Below are 20535 nucleotides of genomic sequence, written 5' to 3' on the forward strand. Positions count from 1 at the left end.
TGGATGAGCAAGTGTGACTCTGCCTAGTCTTTTTTTACTGAAAGTGTGAGTCCTAGGATAGACCCCACACAAGACCTTTGGCTGCTCCCACATTACCACTTTGTTTTGTTAAAGTTAATTCGACACCATGTAAAGAAGTCAAGAGGAATCTCCTAACAGTTGCTTTAGAGTACTTAGTTGGGCCTATTTCACTTCTTCCTTTATCTTTCCCTTAAATATAGCATGCCTATCAATTGGCTGGAAAAGTAGAGAAAAGATCTTGGACTGAACTATCAGAGATATAGTTTTATGTTGTTCAGTTAGCTGGACAACAAATAGTGTTTGGAAAAATATTGTTAACCAACAAAAGTAAAATAGCTTAATAAAGCATCAGTCTATCTTCTAACGCGTTTTGGATTCACTTCCCTTATAGTCAGCATGGCCTCTCCTATATAGTATAAGTTCTTATTCTTGGGGTCTTTTTTTCCCTCTAGTTTGCCCTATTTCTACCTTCTGATAATTAAACAAGCATATACTTGCTGCCATATAAGGCTCAGATCTGGTCTTTTAACTTTAAACTGAAACTGTTCTTTTTTTAATTCACTCAAATTGGCTGTGTTACCTTTGCATTGTTCTTTTTGTTCTAGTGATAGAACCAACCTCTGTTATTACCATGATGCTAAGTATGTCTGTTAGACCAGAGGGCTGTACTTAGGTGATCTTTAAAGTCTCTTCTAACTCTAAAATTCTGTAATTTTCTGTTCCATCTGCTGATGTTGACCCAGACACTTAAAATCACTATTTTATCCTGGAATTAGTTCTTTTTATTTTTCCTGACTCCCCCACTCATTATCTTTTAAGAACTCATAGCCCTTCACAGTTCTGCTTCTGCAGCCATAACCACATGGGCAACCCAGCATCATTTATCAAGAGTTATTCTCTCTTCCTCTCATGAATGTACATTTAAAAACAATGATAGAGTATTTTAGAGTCTCATATCCTTTAATATTCTCTCATTTAGTTAGAGTTACACAATAATTTACACTATTTTCTAAACTTTAATTAAAAAATAATTCTTATGCCTCAAAACTGTTAGGATATTTATTAGAGTTAAGGTGGTTATTCAATATTTAACTCATGACTATAAGATATAAGTATCTTATATGGGTAAAACCTGCTTTATACTTTAGCAAAACTGTATAGAATATAGAGAGATAAATTTTAGGCTTATGACTGAGTTTTAAAGCAGTAAATTTTAATCCCTTCGATGTGAGTATGAAACTTTATAATAAGGCTCTTCTCTGCTTGACTTGCCTTCACCCCTTTACCACTCCTGTTGTCTCTCACTTTATGCTCTAGTAATTAGAACTTTCACTTGTAATATGCCTACATTTTTCTCTAAAGAGAAAACTTTCTCAAATATGACACTCTCTCATAAATGCCTGTGCCTTTGCAAATCGCTTTTCTTGTGGCTTAGAATCCCTTCAACTATTACCTCTTCCTGTTCTTTAGTCTGTTATTTCTCAAACTTAAATGGTCATACAAATCACATGAAGACCTTGTTAAAATGTAGATTTTGCTTCAGTGGGACTAGAGTTGGGATCAAGATTCTGTATTTTAATAAGCTCTCAGATGATGGTGATGGTCTCTGGAGCACATTTTCAGTAACAAGAATCTAGACTGCCTAACAAACTCACTGCCATCAAGAATATTTCCTCTGACTGCCCCCCCCCGACCAATATACCTTCATCATCCCTTTTATTATAATTATTTAGTTATCCATCTCCCTCTTTAATTGCAGATTTTTGCCTATAGTGATTGTGTCTCTCATCCTTCTATTTCCAAAGCTAACTATACTGTTTAACAGAAAGCAGGCTTTCAACAAATGTTTATTGCCCACTAGCTGGTGTTATTATAGCCTACTTACATAGGCTTACATATGTAGCCTACATAGTCTAATATATATACCGAATGTTAAGAGTGGCTTTTTAATTTCCACTATTTTGTTATAGAAAGAAAATGAATTGTGGTCTTCAAATTTTTTTCCCCTGTTGTCCTTTTTTTAAAAGGAAAAAAAGCCTCAAATGTGCCTCAGCTAAGTATATTTGCTTGAAAATAATGTTATAGCCTTCAGTAGAAACAAAAACATTTTGAAGTCTCTATGAAAACATAGTGTTTCTCAAATTACTGTGTTTGTAGACATAAGTTTTTTAGAAAACTAATGACCATTTATTTTTCTTTCCACCCAAGGAGAAGTACAAATGTCTACTACAAGACGAAAACGTAATATGTTATGTTGTTTACCGTAAGCTGTAGTAAAATGAGCTCACTTGTTGACAGGTATGTTTTTAGAGACTTGTTTATTTTGAATTATATAAAGCTATTTAAAAAATTCACTATTAGAGTAATGGTCTATATCAAACTGATAAAAGGAGTGTTATGCTTAAGCATAATTACTGTTACATTTACCTTCTGTACCGAGCAAATTTCATATAATAGTAAGTTAGGTATATTATCTAGAGCCAAAGTCAACAGCATGTGGCTTGTGTTCTGAATGGATCTTGAAGTGTAATTCTGAGTGATTTGGTCAGAACTGCTCTGAAATAAATTATGACAATTGCAGATGTTTCCTTGGCACTTTGTGGAATCATCTGTCTCCTTATCTATTGGTTCTAACTTCAGCCCTTTAAGCATCTTAGCATTTGTGACTCATGAGAGGTGACTATAATTAGGATTTCATTAGTTGAAATTATAATCTTTAAATCTTACTATTGGGAAAAGGATGGGCCTCGTTTCTTTGATTTAAAGACTTTATTTTTTATTTTTTTACATTTTAACATGTCTGACATTGGGATTCATCTTACAATTGGCTTATAGTTTAATTGGTGGCATTTTTTTCTTTCATAGTGGCACATAAAATAGTAAGTCTTATAGTCAGTGGTGTCTTAAATTAGATGAAATACAGTACCAGTTTTTAAAAAATACCTGCTCTTTGACAGATAATGTACAGAGCACTTTTTATGTCTTACTTCATTTAACTTCACAATAATTCCATGAGATTTTACAGATGAGGAGTCTATAGGCCAGAGAGGTTAAATAACTTGTTTAAGGTCACATAGTAAGTAATAAGGTGGAGTTATGACTTATATTGGTCTGACACTAAAGTTCCTAAAGTTCCTGTGCTTTTATTATAGTGTAATGTGTGATTCTTCCATAGGGGATTCTTTAAGAGTTTTGTAGCTAGAGTTGTGCATAGATGTGACTTTGACATCTAGGGACAGCTTTCCTCCCTTTTCTATGAGGTAAATAGTGAAGGTATGTACTCTATCAGCGCTTAAGACTTAAGGGGCAAGGAGTTTCCTCAGGGAGGCCTGCCTGCCACTGCCATGGATGTGGGCTGTGCTATAGTTTCAGGTGGAATCTATGTGTAGTCTTTTCCTCAGAAAGGATGTTTCTTCACTACTCCTGAGAGATTAAATATGATTTTGGCATTATGCTTCTGAATGATTGTCAGTTCCCATTCTAGACAGTATGACCTGTAGGGACAACATCTGGGTGTTCAGACATAAAGCAGTGGTTCTTAATATGAGTTCATTATCTCTCTGAATATCATGAAAGTTATGGACTCTCTTCTCAATAATGTACATTTACATACAGAATTTTTTATAAATTTCATTGTATACATGGAACCCCAAAAGTCTACTCATGAACCTCTATGATACGAGATTTGTAGATGATCTCAGTTGTGGGGCTCGTAGGCACTTTATAGGCCACAGAAAGATGTGGTTGAAGTGAATAGTGAGTTCATGTAAAAGCTCATATCACTTGCAACTATTCACTATTTCCCCTTAGATTAAGGAGGTAGCCACCAGTGCTCTTGATTTCATTTGTTAGAATGCTCTTCCCCTTGGTCTTCCCATAACCAACCCCTTCTTATTACTTAGATCTCAGGCTCAAACGTCCCCACTTCAGCAAGTCCTTTTCTAACCACTCAGACTAAAGTAACCACCCAGTAATTAAAACATCACCCCTTTTAAAAAAAAATAAAATTCATACATTTTCATGTTGATTTGTTTCTTTCTACTAGAAAATAAGCTATATGAGAGCGGGGACCTGTATGTCTAATTAACTGCTCTGTAACCATGTCCAGATCAGAGCCTGGTACATGAGTGCTAACAAATACTTGTCAAATGAATCAGTACTGAATGAAAATATATCAGTCAGTATAAGTTAATATGCTAGATATTGTGATGTTTCTGAGTGATTTGTATTTTATAAATGTCTCAGAAAATATGTTTTTTAAATGTGCTACTATAATTAAAAATAATTTCAAGCGAATCATTTTATATAATGGCAAATATACTGACTTTCTATAGATTTTCACTGGTTACTAAAAGTTTGGAATAAGATATTTAACCTCTGGTAAAGTTAAATTCTTGTTTATTGTAATAAACTTTTTAAAATGTAAAACATAGTTGAACTTTGTTTGTCTATATGTGTTAGAAAACAGGTTGGTAGTTACTGAGTTTGAATTTATGCAATCCATAACTCTACAAAAATCCTAGGATATAACTGATTTGATTCATACGTTGTTTTAGTATTGCTGTTGCTTAGTGAGTCTGCCCTCTTATTTACTCTATCCACTTTCTTTTTCTTTTAGAGACGATGGTAGTATTTTTGATGGGTTGGTGGAAGAAGATGACAAGGACAAAGCAAAAAGGTAGTTCAACTTCAGATGTAAAATAGTAAATAAATGAATAATAAATAAATGTAATAGTAAATCAGTGATTTCCAAAATCTATCTGCCTTAAGAACTTAGATATGTTAGAAAGGTGGAAGAGTTTAGAGTATCAGTATGTAGTTTATAAACTAAATAAAATTATCCTCTAAAAGTGCCCTTCTCACCACATTATATTATGGCACATAATATTTACATGACATCACTGGGGATGTTAGCCTTCGTCACTTGACTAAGGCAGGGTTTGCCTAGATTTACCATTGTAGTTACTATTTTCTGTTAACCCACTCTATTCTTTGGAAATAATTTATTTAGGATAACACACCTTCAGAGTAGGGATGGGGGAATTAAGCTTCACCTCCCATAGGAGGGGGTATCTACACATATTTGAAATTCTTCTGTAAAAAAAAAAGTCTCTTTCCCATTTATTTATATCTCTATGGACTCATGTATATTTTGTATGGACTCATGATTTATTTTGTACTTTAGGTTATACTTCAGTGCTATGTTATTTATTCTGTTGCTCAGTTTGTTCCAGCTTTGGCCTTTGGGAGGTCTTTCAGGGTGGGCTTCTGTGTCTTTTGACATGCCTCCATTCTCCAACAGAAGGGAAAGTGGGTGATGGAGAGTGGGCGTGGTGGGGAAGAATTGATGGAGAGGTATCATCAAGTAGGTGACAGGATGGGATCTAGAGCCGTGGTGGTGATGGTGGGGGCTTGACCTTAGATACGGGCCTTGATGGTGATTACAGTATCAGGAGGGAGGGTCCAGAGAGCATTGCAGCCAAGTTTGTAGTCATTGAGGGTAAGCAGTAAATACTTTATGGCTTTTTCCCAGCCACATTGAACTACTTGGGTGCTTAGACACGAGGGTAGAGAGTGTTGTAGCCTTACATACAGATACAAAAGATAAACATATAATAAGTAGTAGTTCCTAAATGTCTGTATTTAGCAAAATAAAAGGTACTGGGATAAGAAAAATATTCACACAACCAGGTAAACTGCTAAATTCTTAAATGAATGATTAAAATATATCTGGGAAGAAGATTTTGAGGAAAGCTATACAACTTTATTCAAGGAAATAAAAAGACCTGAATTTGAAGCTAAAAATATATCGGATAACTCCTTTCCCTTAACTTCAATCTAGTGGGGGAAGGTTCTTATAAAATATTTCAGGGTAGAGAGAAAGTCACTGATAAGGTGGGAATAATCAGTCTTGCCTGAATGAAGAGGGAGAACTTTGAGGAATTAACTTGGACAGATTTAAAGGCCAAGTTTAGAGATGGATAAGGTGAGCTAAGGGTATTCTGTTCGCAGAGACTTTGAAGGTTTGATCGTGTTTTTAGGGGACCAAAAATGCTATGGCTGTGGGAAACCTTGGAGAAAGAGAAGGCCTCATAATAATGCTGTCAGAATTAAATGGACCATGTTGAACGCTGACATCTGTGGCCTGTTACTATTGAGGTCATCACAAGGGCTGAGTACGTCCAACCTGAACGTAACATGAAATAAAGTTGCTTTAATGAGTGTGATCCACTGGTAGAATTGGCAGTGATATTTGATTTCTGTATATTTCTTATGCTGGAGTTAAGATGCCTGTTTTGAATTATTACTTCATGGTAACTGTATGATCCTGGGCATATTCTCTTTTATGCCTGAGTTGTCACACTTGTAACATGAAAAATAATAAAGTCTGCTTTGTAGGAATTAAATGAAATTTCATATATGTTTCCAGTAGTGCCTAACTTATATACAACAAATAATGGTTCTAAATTTTACCCATGTCTTCAGATATTTCATATATAAATAATTCTCAGATGCTTATTTCCTACTTACTCCTTTCTAGAGGAATATAACTAGATCTGTATGTCTAACTTCCTCTAGTATGTGTCCTTTAAAATATCAAACAGGCAATTTCACCATATTTAAATTCTCCCCAAACCATCTGTCTACCGAAACTAATATCTCGTGTTATATTACACATTGATAAACAGCATTATCAGTAACTTGGGAATCCTCTTCGATTTTTCTTTTGCTTCCCCACTCCAAACTAAATCTGACTTACCTAGAATTGCTAGTTCTGCCTGTTAACCCTCAGACCCACACTGCTCTGTTAACACTGCCACTGCCATGGTTTATAGCCTAGGATATTGCAGTTGCCTCCTAAATGGTCATCTGGCCTCCAGTCTTGTTTGGCATACAGTAAATTTCCAGTAGTATTTGTTAAATGAATTTGTTTTGCCAAGCACTGATCTTTTCATTACTCTGGTGCTAGAATGGTCTTAACAAGCAGTTCTGTTCATGTCAGTCATTTCTTTGCTTAAAACCTTTTAGTGCCTTCCCATGGCTTTCACTATTAAACTAAATCCTTTTGTGCAGCATAAAAACTTCATGATTTTTTCTTCCAGTACTTATTATTCCTAACTGCCACCCACCCTCCTCCCCCAACTCCAGCATAGCTGGGCACAGAAAGCTTGTACACTAGGTACATTAGCCATGCTGAGCTACTTGTGAGAGATGTGTGGCCCTTTTTTTTTGGCCACACCGCACAGCATGCAGGGACATCAGTTCCGTGACCAGGGATCAGACCCGGGCCCCCTGCAGTGGAAGCACGGAGTCCTGACCCCTGGACCGCCAGGGAAGTCCTGTTAGGTTTTCATCTTCGTGCAGGTTTCCTGTGTCTGGGATGCCCTGCTCACACCCCGCCACCATCCCTTTCTCACTTAGCCTTCATGACTCAATTCGGCACACTTAGGAGGTTCCATAGGTATTAGGTGGATTTCTTGAAAGGGCATCTTTCTCTAGTATCCCTAGTCCTTATTAGCACAGCCTCTGTCATTATAACAAAGCGCACTCCATGTTTGGTGAGGGAGTCAGTTAATTTCTGTTATGTTTCTTAAGAGGTTTGAACAGTTGTATTTTTTCCCAGTGCTAATACAGAATAAATGCTCCTTCTTTACTGAAAAAAATTAAATTAATAGAATTATCCTCTGACTTTTTGGGATCTTTTGGGAAAGTAGTGTACTTTCTAAAATGGAATTCTAAAATCTGACTTCCCAAAGCAGGTAATTAGAAGTATTATGGAATGATTAATTGCTCTGTAAATAATTGTGTTTATCTCAAGAGTTCTCAGTGCAACTAAGAATTTGCTTCTAGTTACTGCTTCACATAGAACAGTGGGAATTATTCCTTTAGCACATATATTTTGAGCGCTTACTGTTTGTTAGGTGTTATGCTTAAGTGCTTAGATGAAAAAACTGGGGCTCTGTTATCAAGAAGCCTACAACCCAGTGGAGAGACAGCTATGCAAAAGAGTGGTTACAGCTCTGTGTTGGAGGCTGGGATGAAGGAATAAAGAGGAAGAATGTGTGGGTAAGCCTGAGGGTAGGGAAATTTTCATTTTTAGATTTCTGTTTATAATTTAAAACTTACAGGAGATGGATAACTTTCTCCTATTCAATAATTTTTAATGATTTGTACTTATACATTATATGTGCTTTCAGAAACTGTATCTCAGTAATATTCATAATAACCTTATAAGGAAAATACAGATTCTTGGTAAATATTAGATTAAATAAAACCTGAGATTTGAATGTAGTTTGTCTTACTGATATTTTCATAAAAACATGTATGCCGAATGCTTAATATGTAAAAGTTTCTTTAGTGGTTAAACCAAGAAGAAAAATTATTGCCCTAATTAACTGTATATTGTTGGTAACCTAGAATATAAATATTTATTACCATCTGTATTGACAGAAGTACATGCTCTGTGGTTGTGTCTTTATTGAGCACTGTATTAAACTATTTGTGTAATTAAATGGACTGTTTGAAAACTGGTTATCTAATTTTTTTATTTCAACAGAGTATCTAGAAACAAATCTGAAAAGAAACGTAGAGATCAGTTTAATGTTCTCATTAAAGAACTGGGATCCATGCTTCCTGGGAATGCTAGAAAGATGGACAAATCTACTGTTCTACAGAAGAGCATTGATTTTTTACGAAAACATAAAGGTACATTTTTAACTTTGTAAAATGGATTTTTTTTTTTGAATAATAACAGACTGTCTCTTAAAGCATAATGTGATGGAATCTTGGCAGTGATGGCTAGAGACGGTATGCTTCCTAACCATTTTTAAGAAAAGGAAATAATTGCCTTTTTAAAGATTTCCTGGTATATTCTTTCTTTCATTCAACAAACATGTATTTAGTGCCTACTAGTATATCCTAGATTCTTGTGGTGCGGGGTAACAGTCCTGGCCCTCAAGTAACTCAGGCCAAGGGAGACAAACATATAAACAGCTAATTGCAATGCAAGTAATTATAATGTGAGTAGTGCTCGTAAACTGTAAACTTTGTGTGAGAACACAGAGGAAAGAATGTGTCAGGGAAGTCTTAACAGTTAATTTTTCAACTGAGTCTTCCTGTTAGCTTAAGAAAAACAGCACTTCACATGGAGGAAATAGCATGTGTAAAACCAGAGAAGCAGGGAGAGTTCAGTTTAACTGGAGCATAGTTTGAGTTGGAAAGTTATGGGTATATTTGAAAGAGAAGCAAGAGTCAGATCATGAGAACTTTATATGTCATTTTAAAAGATTGCTTCAGTGTATATTTAGGAAATAAATACTGTGTTTTAAAGTGATTATTTGTTAATCAAAGAAAATCACTTTGAGTAAATGTCATGAAAAGAAAATTTTAAAGAATGTTAAGTATTTTGGTACTTAATAAATGCTACTTAATAGAAAATAGGTGAAAAACTTGTAAAAGGACATTTCTTTTTCAGATGGAAATGAAACTGCAGAACTTCTCAGAAAGAGAATTTGTAACTAGTACCTCTATTTCTTGCTAGCTCACTCTGTGATACATTACTAGCCTGGTTTATGCTCCACCACTGTTTAAAATTATTTTTTGTTAATTTCATTAATGCCATGACCCCCCCACACGCTCTGCTACCAATAAATCGGTAGCTTTTTCTTATATTTCATCCTCTTCTGCATCTCTGAAGCACTGGAAATTTTCATCCATCCTCCACTGGCTCCCTTTTCCCTTGGCCTGAGATACACTGTACTTCTTCATTCACCTCCCCCTCCCAGCTGAGCTAACTTCTTTCCTCTTTCTTTTTCTGCCCTCTGAACAGGACATTTCTCAAGGTCTTGTCTTTTGTGCTCTTGCTTTCTCTATGCTCCTTCCCTTAGTTTTGCCTCTCTCTTAAACTACTAAATCTATATTTTTAGATGCAAACTTTTCCGTTTTTTTTTTCCAGGTAACTTCTGGGTCTTTGTTTTATGTGTCCTCAGACTCAACGCATCTGAAGTTGAATTCATTTTCATTTGTCAAGTCATCTTTTTCTCTCAGCTTTCCTTTTTCCATTTTCACACCACTGTCCTTTCAATCCCCTGGGACTCAAACCTGAGAAGAGTTTTGCATTTTTTTCATCTTCTGTAGTACAGTATCACAGTTGCCAGTTTTGTTGATTATTCTCAAAATTGCTGGTCTTCATTTTTATTGCCACCATTATCATTACATTTTATCTCTACAAATAGTATTCTCACTAACTTCAGTGCCCCTTGTTAGATAGCACACTCATTCCTCAGACATTGTAGGAGTTCAGTAAATGATTGTTGAATGAAATGAAATAATATACATGCATATTTATTTCCCCCTGACAATAGAGGATTCATTTTGGCATTTAGATATTTTTTTCAAAATTGGGTGTATGATTCTCACACCAAAAAAATTTACCTTAAATTGAAAGGTAATTCTTATATACTTCTTACTCTAAAAATAAACCTGGGTTTAACTAAACTTGATGGGATTTGCTTATGGATTTAAGTCCTTTTTCCTGAATGTATATAATGTGAATTTGAAAAGCATGACTATGTTCCACAGAATTAGTAGCTATACTTCTCAGTTACTCTTCATATCTAGTACAGGCATTTCCAATATGCCAAATTTTGGGTGCCAATTTAATATGCTATATTTATATATCTGGTAATAGAAAAATCAAAACAACTTAGTCCATTTTTTTCACTGCAACATAGAGTATATTTTGTAGAGTAAACTCTGTGACATAGATTTTAATTTTACTTGTTTGTTTTAATATGTCCACATTTAAAAATGGAAAAATATTACCTAAATAGTTCACATTTCATCGTTTATGAATAGTTTTCTCATAACTAAATCCATTAGAAGTATGTTGCAAGATAAACTGTAATTATTGTGTTAAAATGTGTGCCTTAAGCCAGGAATCTGCAAATTTTTGAACCACTAAGAAAACATACCAGAGGACACTAAGCAGGATTACTCTGGGTTTATTACTATAAAGTTTTTGCCTAAAATTTTATTTTAGTCTCCTTGATTAATTAAGAATAGAATACCTTAGACTGGAAAGAATCTTTCTGCCTGGCAATAGGCAGGCCTAAAGTCATTCTTTTTTTTAATTTTTTTTTTTTTTGGAGTGAAATAAAGTCATTCTTTTTTAAAAGCAGACTGACTGATCTCCTTGGCTCCTTTCCTCCAGGTTCACGTCCTTATGTCTGCTCTAGGTGCTACCGTTTGAATGGCAAAGAAAGGAAGGGGAAAAAGAATATATTCCTAATGCTTGGTCTAATCTGCTTGTTCTGATTCTTGTTTGGTCATTGTGTAAAGCAGGAAGCAATCTCAGGCCTGTCAGCAACACAGGTTCTCAGAGCTCCCCAAAGAAAATCCAAAGAGACTGGTATTTTCAGGAGAGCAAATCTAAGGAGATAACTTGCTACATTAGCTCAAATATTTCATCATCCCCAAACTTGGACCTCCTGATAACCTACCTAGACCAATGAATGTTATTGACTATGGTTTAGAGTGGGAGAAGGGAAGGCAACTTGTAGGACTTTTGTACCACCACCCTCTCCCTGTGTGTGGTTGGACTATACCGCTAATGTGTCAATCTGTTTACAGAAATCACTGCACAGTCAGATGCTAGTGAAATTCGACAGGACTGGAAACCTACATTCCTTAGTAATGAAGAGTTTACACAATTAATGCTAGAGGTATGTCCAGATTTAATTTTTGAAAAGTTTTATTTTCCTTAAAAAAGAAATCACAGGGGTTACCAATTTTAGTATAGTTTTAACAATATTAATTTAATATTGAAAAATCTTAATTCAGTGTAAGTCAATCAACTATCTCTTCAGTTAAAATTAACTGATATAAGTATTGTAAGGAAATAGTACTATGTGGTAAAATAATGCCAAATCTTTGTGGTTTCAATATCATCTGAATTTTTGAGAGGCTTAATAAAAGTCAGAAACCTATAACTACCAAGTTCTCTACCTGGACCACAGTAACATTCAAATGAAAAATAAAATATATTATTCATCACATACTAAATATTATTATGAAATGTATTCTACTAGACAGTAGGATTTTTTTTAACAAATTAAAATCCACCTACACACAACATAAAATGGTAATAAATGAAGTATTTTGAAAATATTAAAATAATGAAATATACATTGAAAGGCAACTCTTCTCAATTCAAATAGAAACGTCTAAAACGAAATAAGTAGATGTTCTTTTGCAACAAAATTATTTTTGAAAATAATTCAGGTCATATTTGCTTAGAATTGCAAAACTTAATAACTCATACAATCAATTATAAAATCCACAAAAATTTTGAGTCACTCATACCTATCTATTTTACTTTTTTACTTTTTAATCATTTCCTATTTACATTAATAAGGTGTCATCTATGCACACAAAGTACGGAGTTCAGTATCAGATTTCCATGAAAACTTACAATAAGTTTACTTTGGTGGTAACAGTTAAGGACAAGAAAAATACATACTTTGGTATACTTTGGTGGTAACAGTTAAGGACAAGAAAAATACATATACAGAAGAAGGTAGACATGGAAGAAGTAGAGGAAAGCACTTGAGGTAGGAATATACAGAGGTTGTTAAATAATTTACATTTCTTATTCTGTTTGTTTGGGTCTGTTATTTTAGAACTTAAGCATTTTTCTGTGTGGTGTATGTATATGTAATAGCCATGTCTCAAGTGTCTTTGTATATTGACTAAAGCCTAAAGCAACATTATTTTGCAAATTAATGAACTATTTTTCTATTTATACTTTAGGTGGAACAGTTAATTGCTGGATTAATTAAGTCTTTACCTATTCAGCAGAAATGCTACCGTATGAAAATTTGTTGGAGTATAAATACATTGTATATATATTTAAAGCTGTGCTTAAAATCTGAAAAATAACTGAGCACTTTTCACATATTACCTCAGTGAATACTTACAATAATCTTCTGAAGATAAACTATTTGTATCCCTTTCTAACTTTCAGATGAGGAAATTGAGGAACAAAGGGATTATGAAATTTGCTCAAAATAAAACAGTAATTAGCTTAGCTAGGATTCACTGCAGGAAGACTAGCCTCTGGTCCCTGTGGCCCCAGCCCTTGTGCCCACTGCCGCTCATGAGACTTCTTTTCAGTGAAGGCTAGCCGTGGCACAGGACTTCTGGCTTAGTAACCAGCAGTCAACTCTTTAACTTAGTGGACACTTAAGTTACAAACCAAATAATAGTTCCACTTTGGTTAAATTTTTTCTCCTCTTAAAAGTAGTTTGCCATTGTCCGAAATTATCTCTTTAGATAGAAGTAATACATTTATGAAAGGGTACACACAAGCTAATGTCTATAACCACAAGAAGAAATCAACTCATTTAATTCCTCTTTAATTTTTTCTTTGATTATTTCTCAGTGTAATCATTTAATAAGATCTTCTGTGTTAATCATAAGCTATTTATGTACCCTGCTTTATTGGTATGAAAAATTTTTTATAAATTCATAAATTGATGTAATATCTACACTTAAGAATCTCAGCAAGGTAAATTACCTATTCACTAATAAGCTAAACGGAAAGCATTGTCCTCAAATTTTTCTTTACAATGAACAGATTTTTTTAAATTAATTGCCAAGACACATGTAGTGCATATGTAGATAAGTGTTAAAAATAAAGAGTCTAGAGATTGTAACATTATATATAATATGCAACAGAGAAAATTTAAACAGGTTAATTTTGAAAATATAAATTAGTTGTCTCATGATTATCCTCACTGCTTTTAAAATTACATTCCTGAAAAATACTACATTTATTTATTTTCAATATGTCAAGCATATTTTTGATTTTTAGTGAATATTTACAACTACTAAGTAAATATGCATTTTAAGTTCATATTGCCAAGATTGAAGGATGTGTATAAATGTGTGTACTGTAACCTGGGTCCAACTAACCTAGTTATGTTACTGTTCGCTGGTCATATTGATGAGATTATAGTTAGGCAGTCTGGATACCCTTTTCAGCAGAATTTCGGATGTAGGCTGTATCGTAGAATGTTAGAGCTGCTAGTAGAGGAGTTGGGTCATTCAGCTCAACCTCTTCATTTTACGGATGAGGCCTGGAGAGGCTGCAGCTTGTCTGGTCAGATTGCTAATTAATTCAAGAACTCAGACTAAGATCTTAAAATTCACTTACACCTTATGTGTTGGCTGTCTTTCTCCATTCTTCCGTTGCCACCCGTCCCTCTCCCTCTTGTCTCTGTTGCTTCAGGAATATTCCTTGCTACCCTTGCTGGGGGTGTTGAGAGTAGCCAAGGAAATCAGGGCAGTTTAGCCTGACCAGACCTCTATGCAAAGTCATCTCTGTGTGAAGTCATCTCCCTGTAAGGAGTTCTTTCTCCTCGGCAGCTGGCAGCTCTCTCCAGTAATCTACAGGGAAGGGCCAGTGCCCTGCCTGCCTCATCACAAGGTGGTTCTGTCCCCTTCCCTAGAACTTCCATCCAGTCTTCCCATATTAGACACCCACTAAGGAAACAGCGAAGGTTTACACAGGCCTTTTGTTGTGGGTAAAGTAGATGTCAAATAGGAAGATGAGTTTTAACTAATGAGCCCTTTCCCTCCTATCATACAACGTGGGCAAGGGATAACCTTCAGGGTCTTCAGTCTTGGTATGAGGATGTCCTTCTGTATCTTGCTCTTCCTTCCACATCTCTCGAGTCTTCCTCCTCAAGGCCCCTTCAGTTTTTGGTGTACCTACTTACCTTCTTGGGAAATTACATTCCTCCACTCAAAAGAAGTTTGAGCCCTGGATCCCTTCTTGTGTTAAGATTTGGCGAGATGCTGGTGGAGGCTTTTCTCTGCTGAATCTTTGACTGCTTTGAAAGAGGAAGGGTCAGGCTCTGGTTCTGGGAGTGGGATCAAGTCATTAAGAGTTCTGATTTTAGTTGATTCTCTTCACAGAAGAGAGCTGCATCCTAATTTCTAGCAAATAGAGATCATCATAGAAAATAGTAATTTGCTTTCAAAGATGACACAATCTAGCCTCACATGAGAAAAGCATGTCTTTCTTAACATCATTTTGACCCTTTTCCTTAGGAAATAATACCAGCATTATTGTACCAAGGAGTTTTTGTAAAAATTTCATGAATTTGCTTAAATTATAAGATTTTCACCCCTTCCCCTTACATTAGCCAAGAATGAGTTTGAGCCATTCTAGAAAACAGGCATCTACTCAAAATAAGTACTTTCTGATATCCAAACGTCTTCCTCAATAGAAGGGGAGGTGGGGGATGCCTTTTTCCCTACTTCCAACACGTACCTCAACAGTTACTTGGAGGGAGGTTACTCTAACTCTCAGATCCATAAATTACATACAGGTTATTTTTTACTTGCCACGGGCCACACATATGCTAGGTGCTGCAGATACAGTATTGGAGGAGTTATACATAGTTCTCACTAGAGATTGTATCCTTTGAGAGAACCCTATACTTAAACAAGAAATTCAGATTTAGTGTGATAACTATTTTGATAGGAGAAGAGGAACTCCTCTTACGGTGTATCTTTTCTGCTGTATATCTTCAACATCTTTTCTATTGCATCTTCTTTTCCTTCAGCCTGCAAATATATTTCAGTTACTTTTTAAAAAAATGACTTCCCTTGATACTTTGTCCCCTCAAAATGTGTCCTTTCATGAACTTCAGAAGGGAAGAAAGAGTGGTTTATAATAGACTTCTGATCATCCACCCATCTCTAAACTCATTGTGATGTGACTCACCTTCCTATTGAAATTACTCTTAAAAGTCACCAAAATTCAGTCCTCATTTTCTCATTCCTTGTCTTATTTGATTCTATGTTATACTGAACCATCCCTCTTCCTCCTCATTCACTTTGTCATTCTTTCTTCCATTGACTTCATCGACAACAGTGTATTCAGTCTTTGTCATTTTCTCTGGTGCTTTTGCTCCTCCTCATTCCCATAAATAGATTATTCCCCAAGGATTTGTCTTTGGCAGTCTCCTCTCTTTTGCAGATCTCATTTCTTCAGCTGCAACTTTGGTGCCTAGGATTCTCAAATGAAAAACTTTGTGATATGTGAATACAGGATTGCTTTATTATTATTATTACTATTTTATAAATTTATTTTTAAAAATTTTTGGCTGAGTTGGGTCTTCGTTGCTGCGCACGGGCTTTCTCTAGTTGTGGTGAGCGGGGACTACTCTTCATTGCGGTGCGCATGCTTCTCATTGCAGTGGCTTCTCTTGTTGCAGAGCATGAGCTCTAGGCACGCAGGCTTCAGTAGTTGTGGCATGTGGGCTCAGTAGTTGTGGCTCACGGGCTCTAGAGCGCAGGCTCAGTAGTTGTAGCGCACGGGCTTAGTTGCTCCGTGGCATGTGGGATCTTCCCGGACCAGGGCTCGAATCCATGTCCCCTGCATTGGCAGGCAGATTCTTAACCACTGCGCCACCAGGGAAGTCCCAGGATTGCTTTATTATTAAGTATTGTTCCCCTATGCTGACTTCTCTCCTGAACTCTAACATTACATTTCTTAATGTTTGCCTAAGTCCTTTCTTCTCTATTCTTACTGCTGCTAATTTCATTTGGATTCGCCTTAACTTCCCCTACTATTCTGAAGGCCACTGAGATTTTCCTCTTAATTCACTTTTTCCTCTAAATCCGTTTTACACACTTCTTCCAGACCGCTCTTGAACAAAGTCCATATGTCTTGCCCTGGTATTCAAGGCCTTTCATGATCTGACCTCAGCCTACTTTTTCAGCTTATTCCCTTTCACTTTATTCCCCATGTATCTCCCTGTGCTTCAGTCTGTACATAATATCTGTCTGTTAATATATCCGAAGGTGGTAATGTGTTCTTTTGTGTGCCAAAGACATATTATTGGTGGCCTATGTGCTTCGGAGATATTAACATCTTCAAATAAGGCCATTGTTGTATAATAACGTGATAAAGGTAGAACATTGTTTCTACCTTTTAGAAACCAATCATCCAATAATGGCCATAGAGTGATTTCTTTTTTTCCAGAAGCATTTTAAAATGCACAAAGATAGATACTAAGGTATTGTAAAGGGGAAAAGCTAGCATTTTGACAGTGCTCTGGAAATTTCCACAGTTAAGTCCTTTGTCATTTATCTTAGATTTTTATTTCTGTCCTGTGAAATACTTTTTTCTTTTCATTTAACTGACCATTATGTTTAATTTCAGGCTCTTGATGGTTTTTTTTTAGCAATCATGACAGATGGAAGCATAATATATGTGTCTGAGAGTGTAACTTCATTACTTGAACATTTACCAGTAAGTATAAAAATCCTGTGATCTTCTTCTTATTTAATGCCTACTCTAAACGTTCTAAAGCACTAAGAAGTGGACCCCTCAGAGCAGTGCTGAACAATGGTTGGAGCGGGGATGAGACCTCTGAATATGTCTCTTGTTTTAGCATGGCTGTATTTTCTCAGGTCAGTCGTAACTCTAATCTATAGTGACTAAATATTCAACTACCACTTTATCTAACCTCTATTCTTCCTGCCCTCTTTATTCTAATGCTGAATTTTCAGTATTAACTTTTTAATCAGCGTGGTGAAGACGTTGCTTAATCACTGAAATTATCTTGAGAATAAGTTTCTACTGAGATATTTGTTGCAGCTAAATAATAATTTTCTCAAAAGAATGACTTATAAGAACATACTGAAAATAATAGATACAGAACTTTTGTGCTCTGTGGCTTGAGTTGATAACATTTTAATGGCCATATTCAATTTGTTATTAATATGATCAAAAGGGTAGATAATTCGAAAAGAATTATAATTTTGATTAGAATGGTGAATACCTGAATTATGTATTTGCTGTTTTACTTAACATATATTTATTGAACATCTGCTCTGCCAGGTACTATGCTAGGTGCTCTGCTACAATTGACAGTTCTTATGAATTTGAAGTTTTTATTGAATATGTAATGTTCTTATCTAAGATGGTGTTACCCAGAAACTGGGTTCGCCTCTTGGTGGGTGCCAACCCAATAGACCCAACCAAGCCAAAGATTGGGAGAAGGAAGGATTTATCATAACTCGCAGCAAGTAAGGAGAACACATTGGCGGGGGAGGGGCGCGGATCTTTCCCAAAGCAGAGTCTCCCCAGACAGCAAAATGGGGGAAGTTTTCAGCTAAGGGCACATGCATATTCATGAAGGGGCTTTAGCAGAGGAGAATTCAGCATAGAAGTGGGGCAAAGGTTGACAGAGTCCCAGCTTTACTTGACTGAAGTCAGAAGAGGTCAGCATCATCATTATATCCTCCACTTGGGGTGGGGGGCCTTGGTTCCTACAGAACTCAGATGTATTATTATGTATATCCTTTGAGAAGGAACTAGGACTCTGGTTTATCCCTGCACTATTGTTTGCCTGCCTTTTCTCTCTCCCTGCATTCCTTTGTTCCCTTCAGATCATTAAATACTGAGATCAGGGCAAGCATTGTGGCCAGGCTGAGATTACAAAATGGCTTCTCTTATGTCAAGAAAGCCATTCCTGGTTCTCTTTCTCCAGGGACCCCCTAACTTATCTGCTTACAGTGGGGCTTGTGGTGTAAATATTTTGAAGTTACTTATAAATTACTCTTAAAATGCCCATCTCTTGAAAATGTATAACAGTACAAAGTCAACTGTTCTATAAGGATCTCTTTCAAGAGATGTTGAAAAGCAGTATCTCCTTCCCTCTGATTACTCTGCTACTTTGTACTTTGTAAAGAGAATGGACTCTATACTTAAAAGGTCAGATTCGAAAAGGGTACTTTGTTTCTGAAAGCCAGGCAGTAAGTAATTTGCTAATTTCTTTGGGTCATGCAGAAAATGACTCTTGGCTTTACTGCTTCTCTAGGGGCTATCTTTACAAGTAAGCTCAAACAATAGGTGATCAGCCCAACATCTAAAAATTGTTTGGGAATAAACAGTGAGATTATAGCAACATGTAAGTAAACTACTATGGGCAGAGAAAAGGACAGAATTTTCTGGAGGACTCTTTTTAAAAAAATATTTACGTAGTGAAAAAAGCCAGGGAAAGAAATCCTCCATAGGATTAAGATATGACTAAGATAAGATTGACTAGTGGACTCTAATAAATAAAACAAAAGAATGTATATAACAAAACAGAAGCAGGCTCACAGATAAAGAAAACAAACTGGTGGTTATCCGTGGCGAGAAAGATGGGGGGAGGGGCGAGATAAGGGTATGGGGTTACCCCTACTACGTATAAAATAGATCAGCAACAAGAATATATTGTACAGCACGGAAATATAGCCATTATTTTGTAATAACTTTAAAGTGTAAATAACTTTTGTAATAACCTTGTAAAAACTTTTGTAGTAACTTTGGAGTGTAATCTATAAAAAAAATTTGGATCACTATATTGTGCACCTGAAACTAATAATACTATAAATCAACTACACTTCAATTTAAAAAAATAAGGTTAAGTAACTTGAATAAAGGTATAATTATATGCTTTTAAACCACAGACATTTTTATTGGATTTTCTTTTGGTTATGTATTTATAGAAACTATATAATCTTTAATTTAGTCATAGTCAGGGTATAATTTGCAATGTGGTCAGACTTTTTAAAAGCCTGCTTCTTGGGCATTTTCCCTGGACTTCATTGAGAATTAGATTCCTTTTCTCTGTGTTCTCACGTTACCTTATATGTACTGCCACCCTGACACTTAACAACGAATTGTAATTTTCTGTTTATTTTGATAATAATGGTAGATGTAAGCTTCCTAAGTGCAGGGACTTCATCTCTGTATCCACGTGTGCTGGCTGATTTCTCAGAGAGGCACTTAGGAATTATTGATTGAGTATAAGAAACTGAGTAGATTATTTGATGAAGATGTTTGAAAAACTTCTTCCTAATGGCACACTGGTGTTGGATCTTTAGTGAGGGAATATTTAATTGCATTTTGAAATAACAACATGTCTACCACAGATCTAGTTGGGATCCAAGTGTTTGATCATTAACATTCTCCCCTCAGTGAGAAACCTCGTCACCATTCCCTCCTGGATTTTTTTTTTTAAACTTTTAATTTTAGAACTATTTGTAGATTTATAGAAAAATCGAGAAGATAGTACAGAGAGTTCCCATAGGTCCCCTACCCAGTTTTCTCTGTTGGTAACATCTTCTGGATCTTTCTGATTGTCGTGCCAGCCAAAGCGTGTAGCAGGTGAACGTGTGGGCAGAGGAGGTCGCTGCTGATCCAGCAGACCCGTTTCGTGCGGAGTTCATAGTAGCCTTTATTAAAACAGTTTTGTTTTTTTTTTTACCGCTCTCCAGTTACAGTGGATACTTTCCTTCGCATCACTGACAATGTTGTATGTTATTTGAAGGTTTGAAAACAAAAACACAAGTGTGTTTTGAGAAAATGAAGTAATACTTGTTTAGGATCAAACACAGTAAGGAAAAAAGTATGTGATTTTCTGTTTTGGCTTGCCATTAATAATTAAA

At 35.7% G+C, this 20535-nt stretch overlaps 1 protein-coding gene across 14 annotated transcripts in view; it reads left to right on the top strand.

Annotated features, from left to right (window-relative positions):
- CLOCK (clock circadian regulator) overlaps positions 1-20535 on the top strand; it is a 132780-nt gene that overhangs the window by 68442 nt on the left and 43803 nt on the right. For all 14 annotated transcript variants that reach the window (XM_059922966.1, XM_059922976.1, XM_059922970.1 and 11 more), the window contains 5 exons: positions 2230-2319; positions 4640-4699; positions 8579-8727; positions 11653-11744; positions 17258-17347. In XM_059922966.1, the coding sequence (XP_059778949.1) occupies positions 2273-2319; positions 4640-4699; positions 8579-8727; positions 11653-11744; positions 17258-17347 (438 nt within the window). In that variant the 5' untranslated portion in view covers positions 2230-2272. The remainder of the gene's footprint in view (positions 1-2229; positions 2320-4639; positions 4700-8578; positions 8728-11652; positions 11745-17257; positions 17348-20535) is intronic.

This window comes from Balaenoptera ricei, chromosome 5, assembly GCF_028023285.1.
Source record: "Balaenoptera ricei isolate mBalRic1 chromosome 5, mBalRic1.hap2, whole genome shotgun sequence".
Lineage (NCBI taxonomy): Eukaryota > Metazoa > Chordata > Mammalia > Artiodactyla > Balaenopteridae > Balaenoptera > Balaenoptera ricei.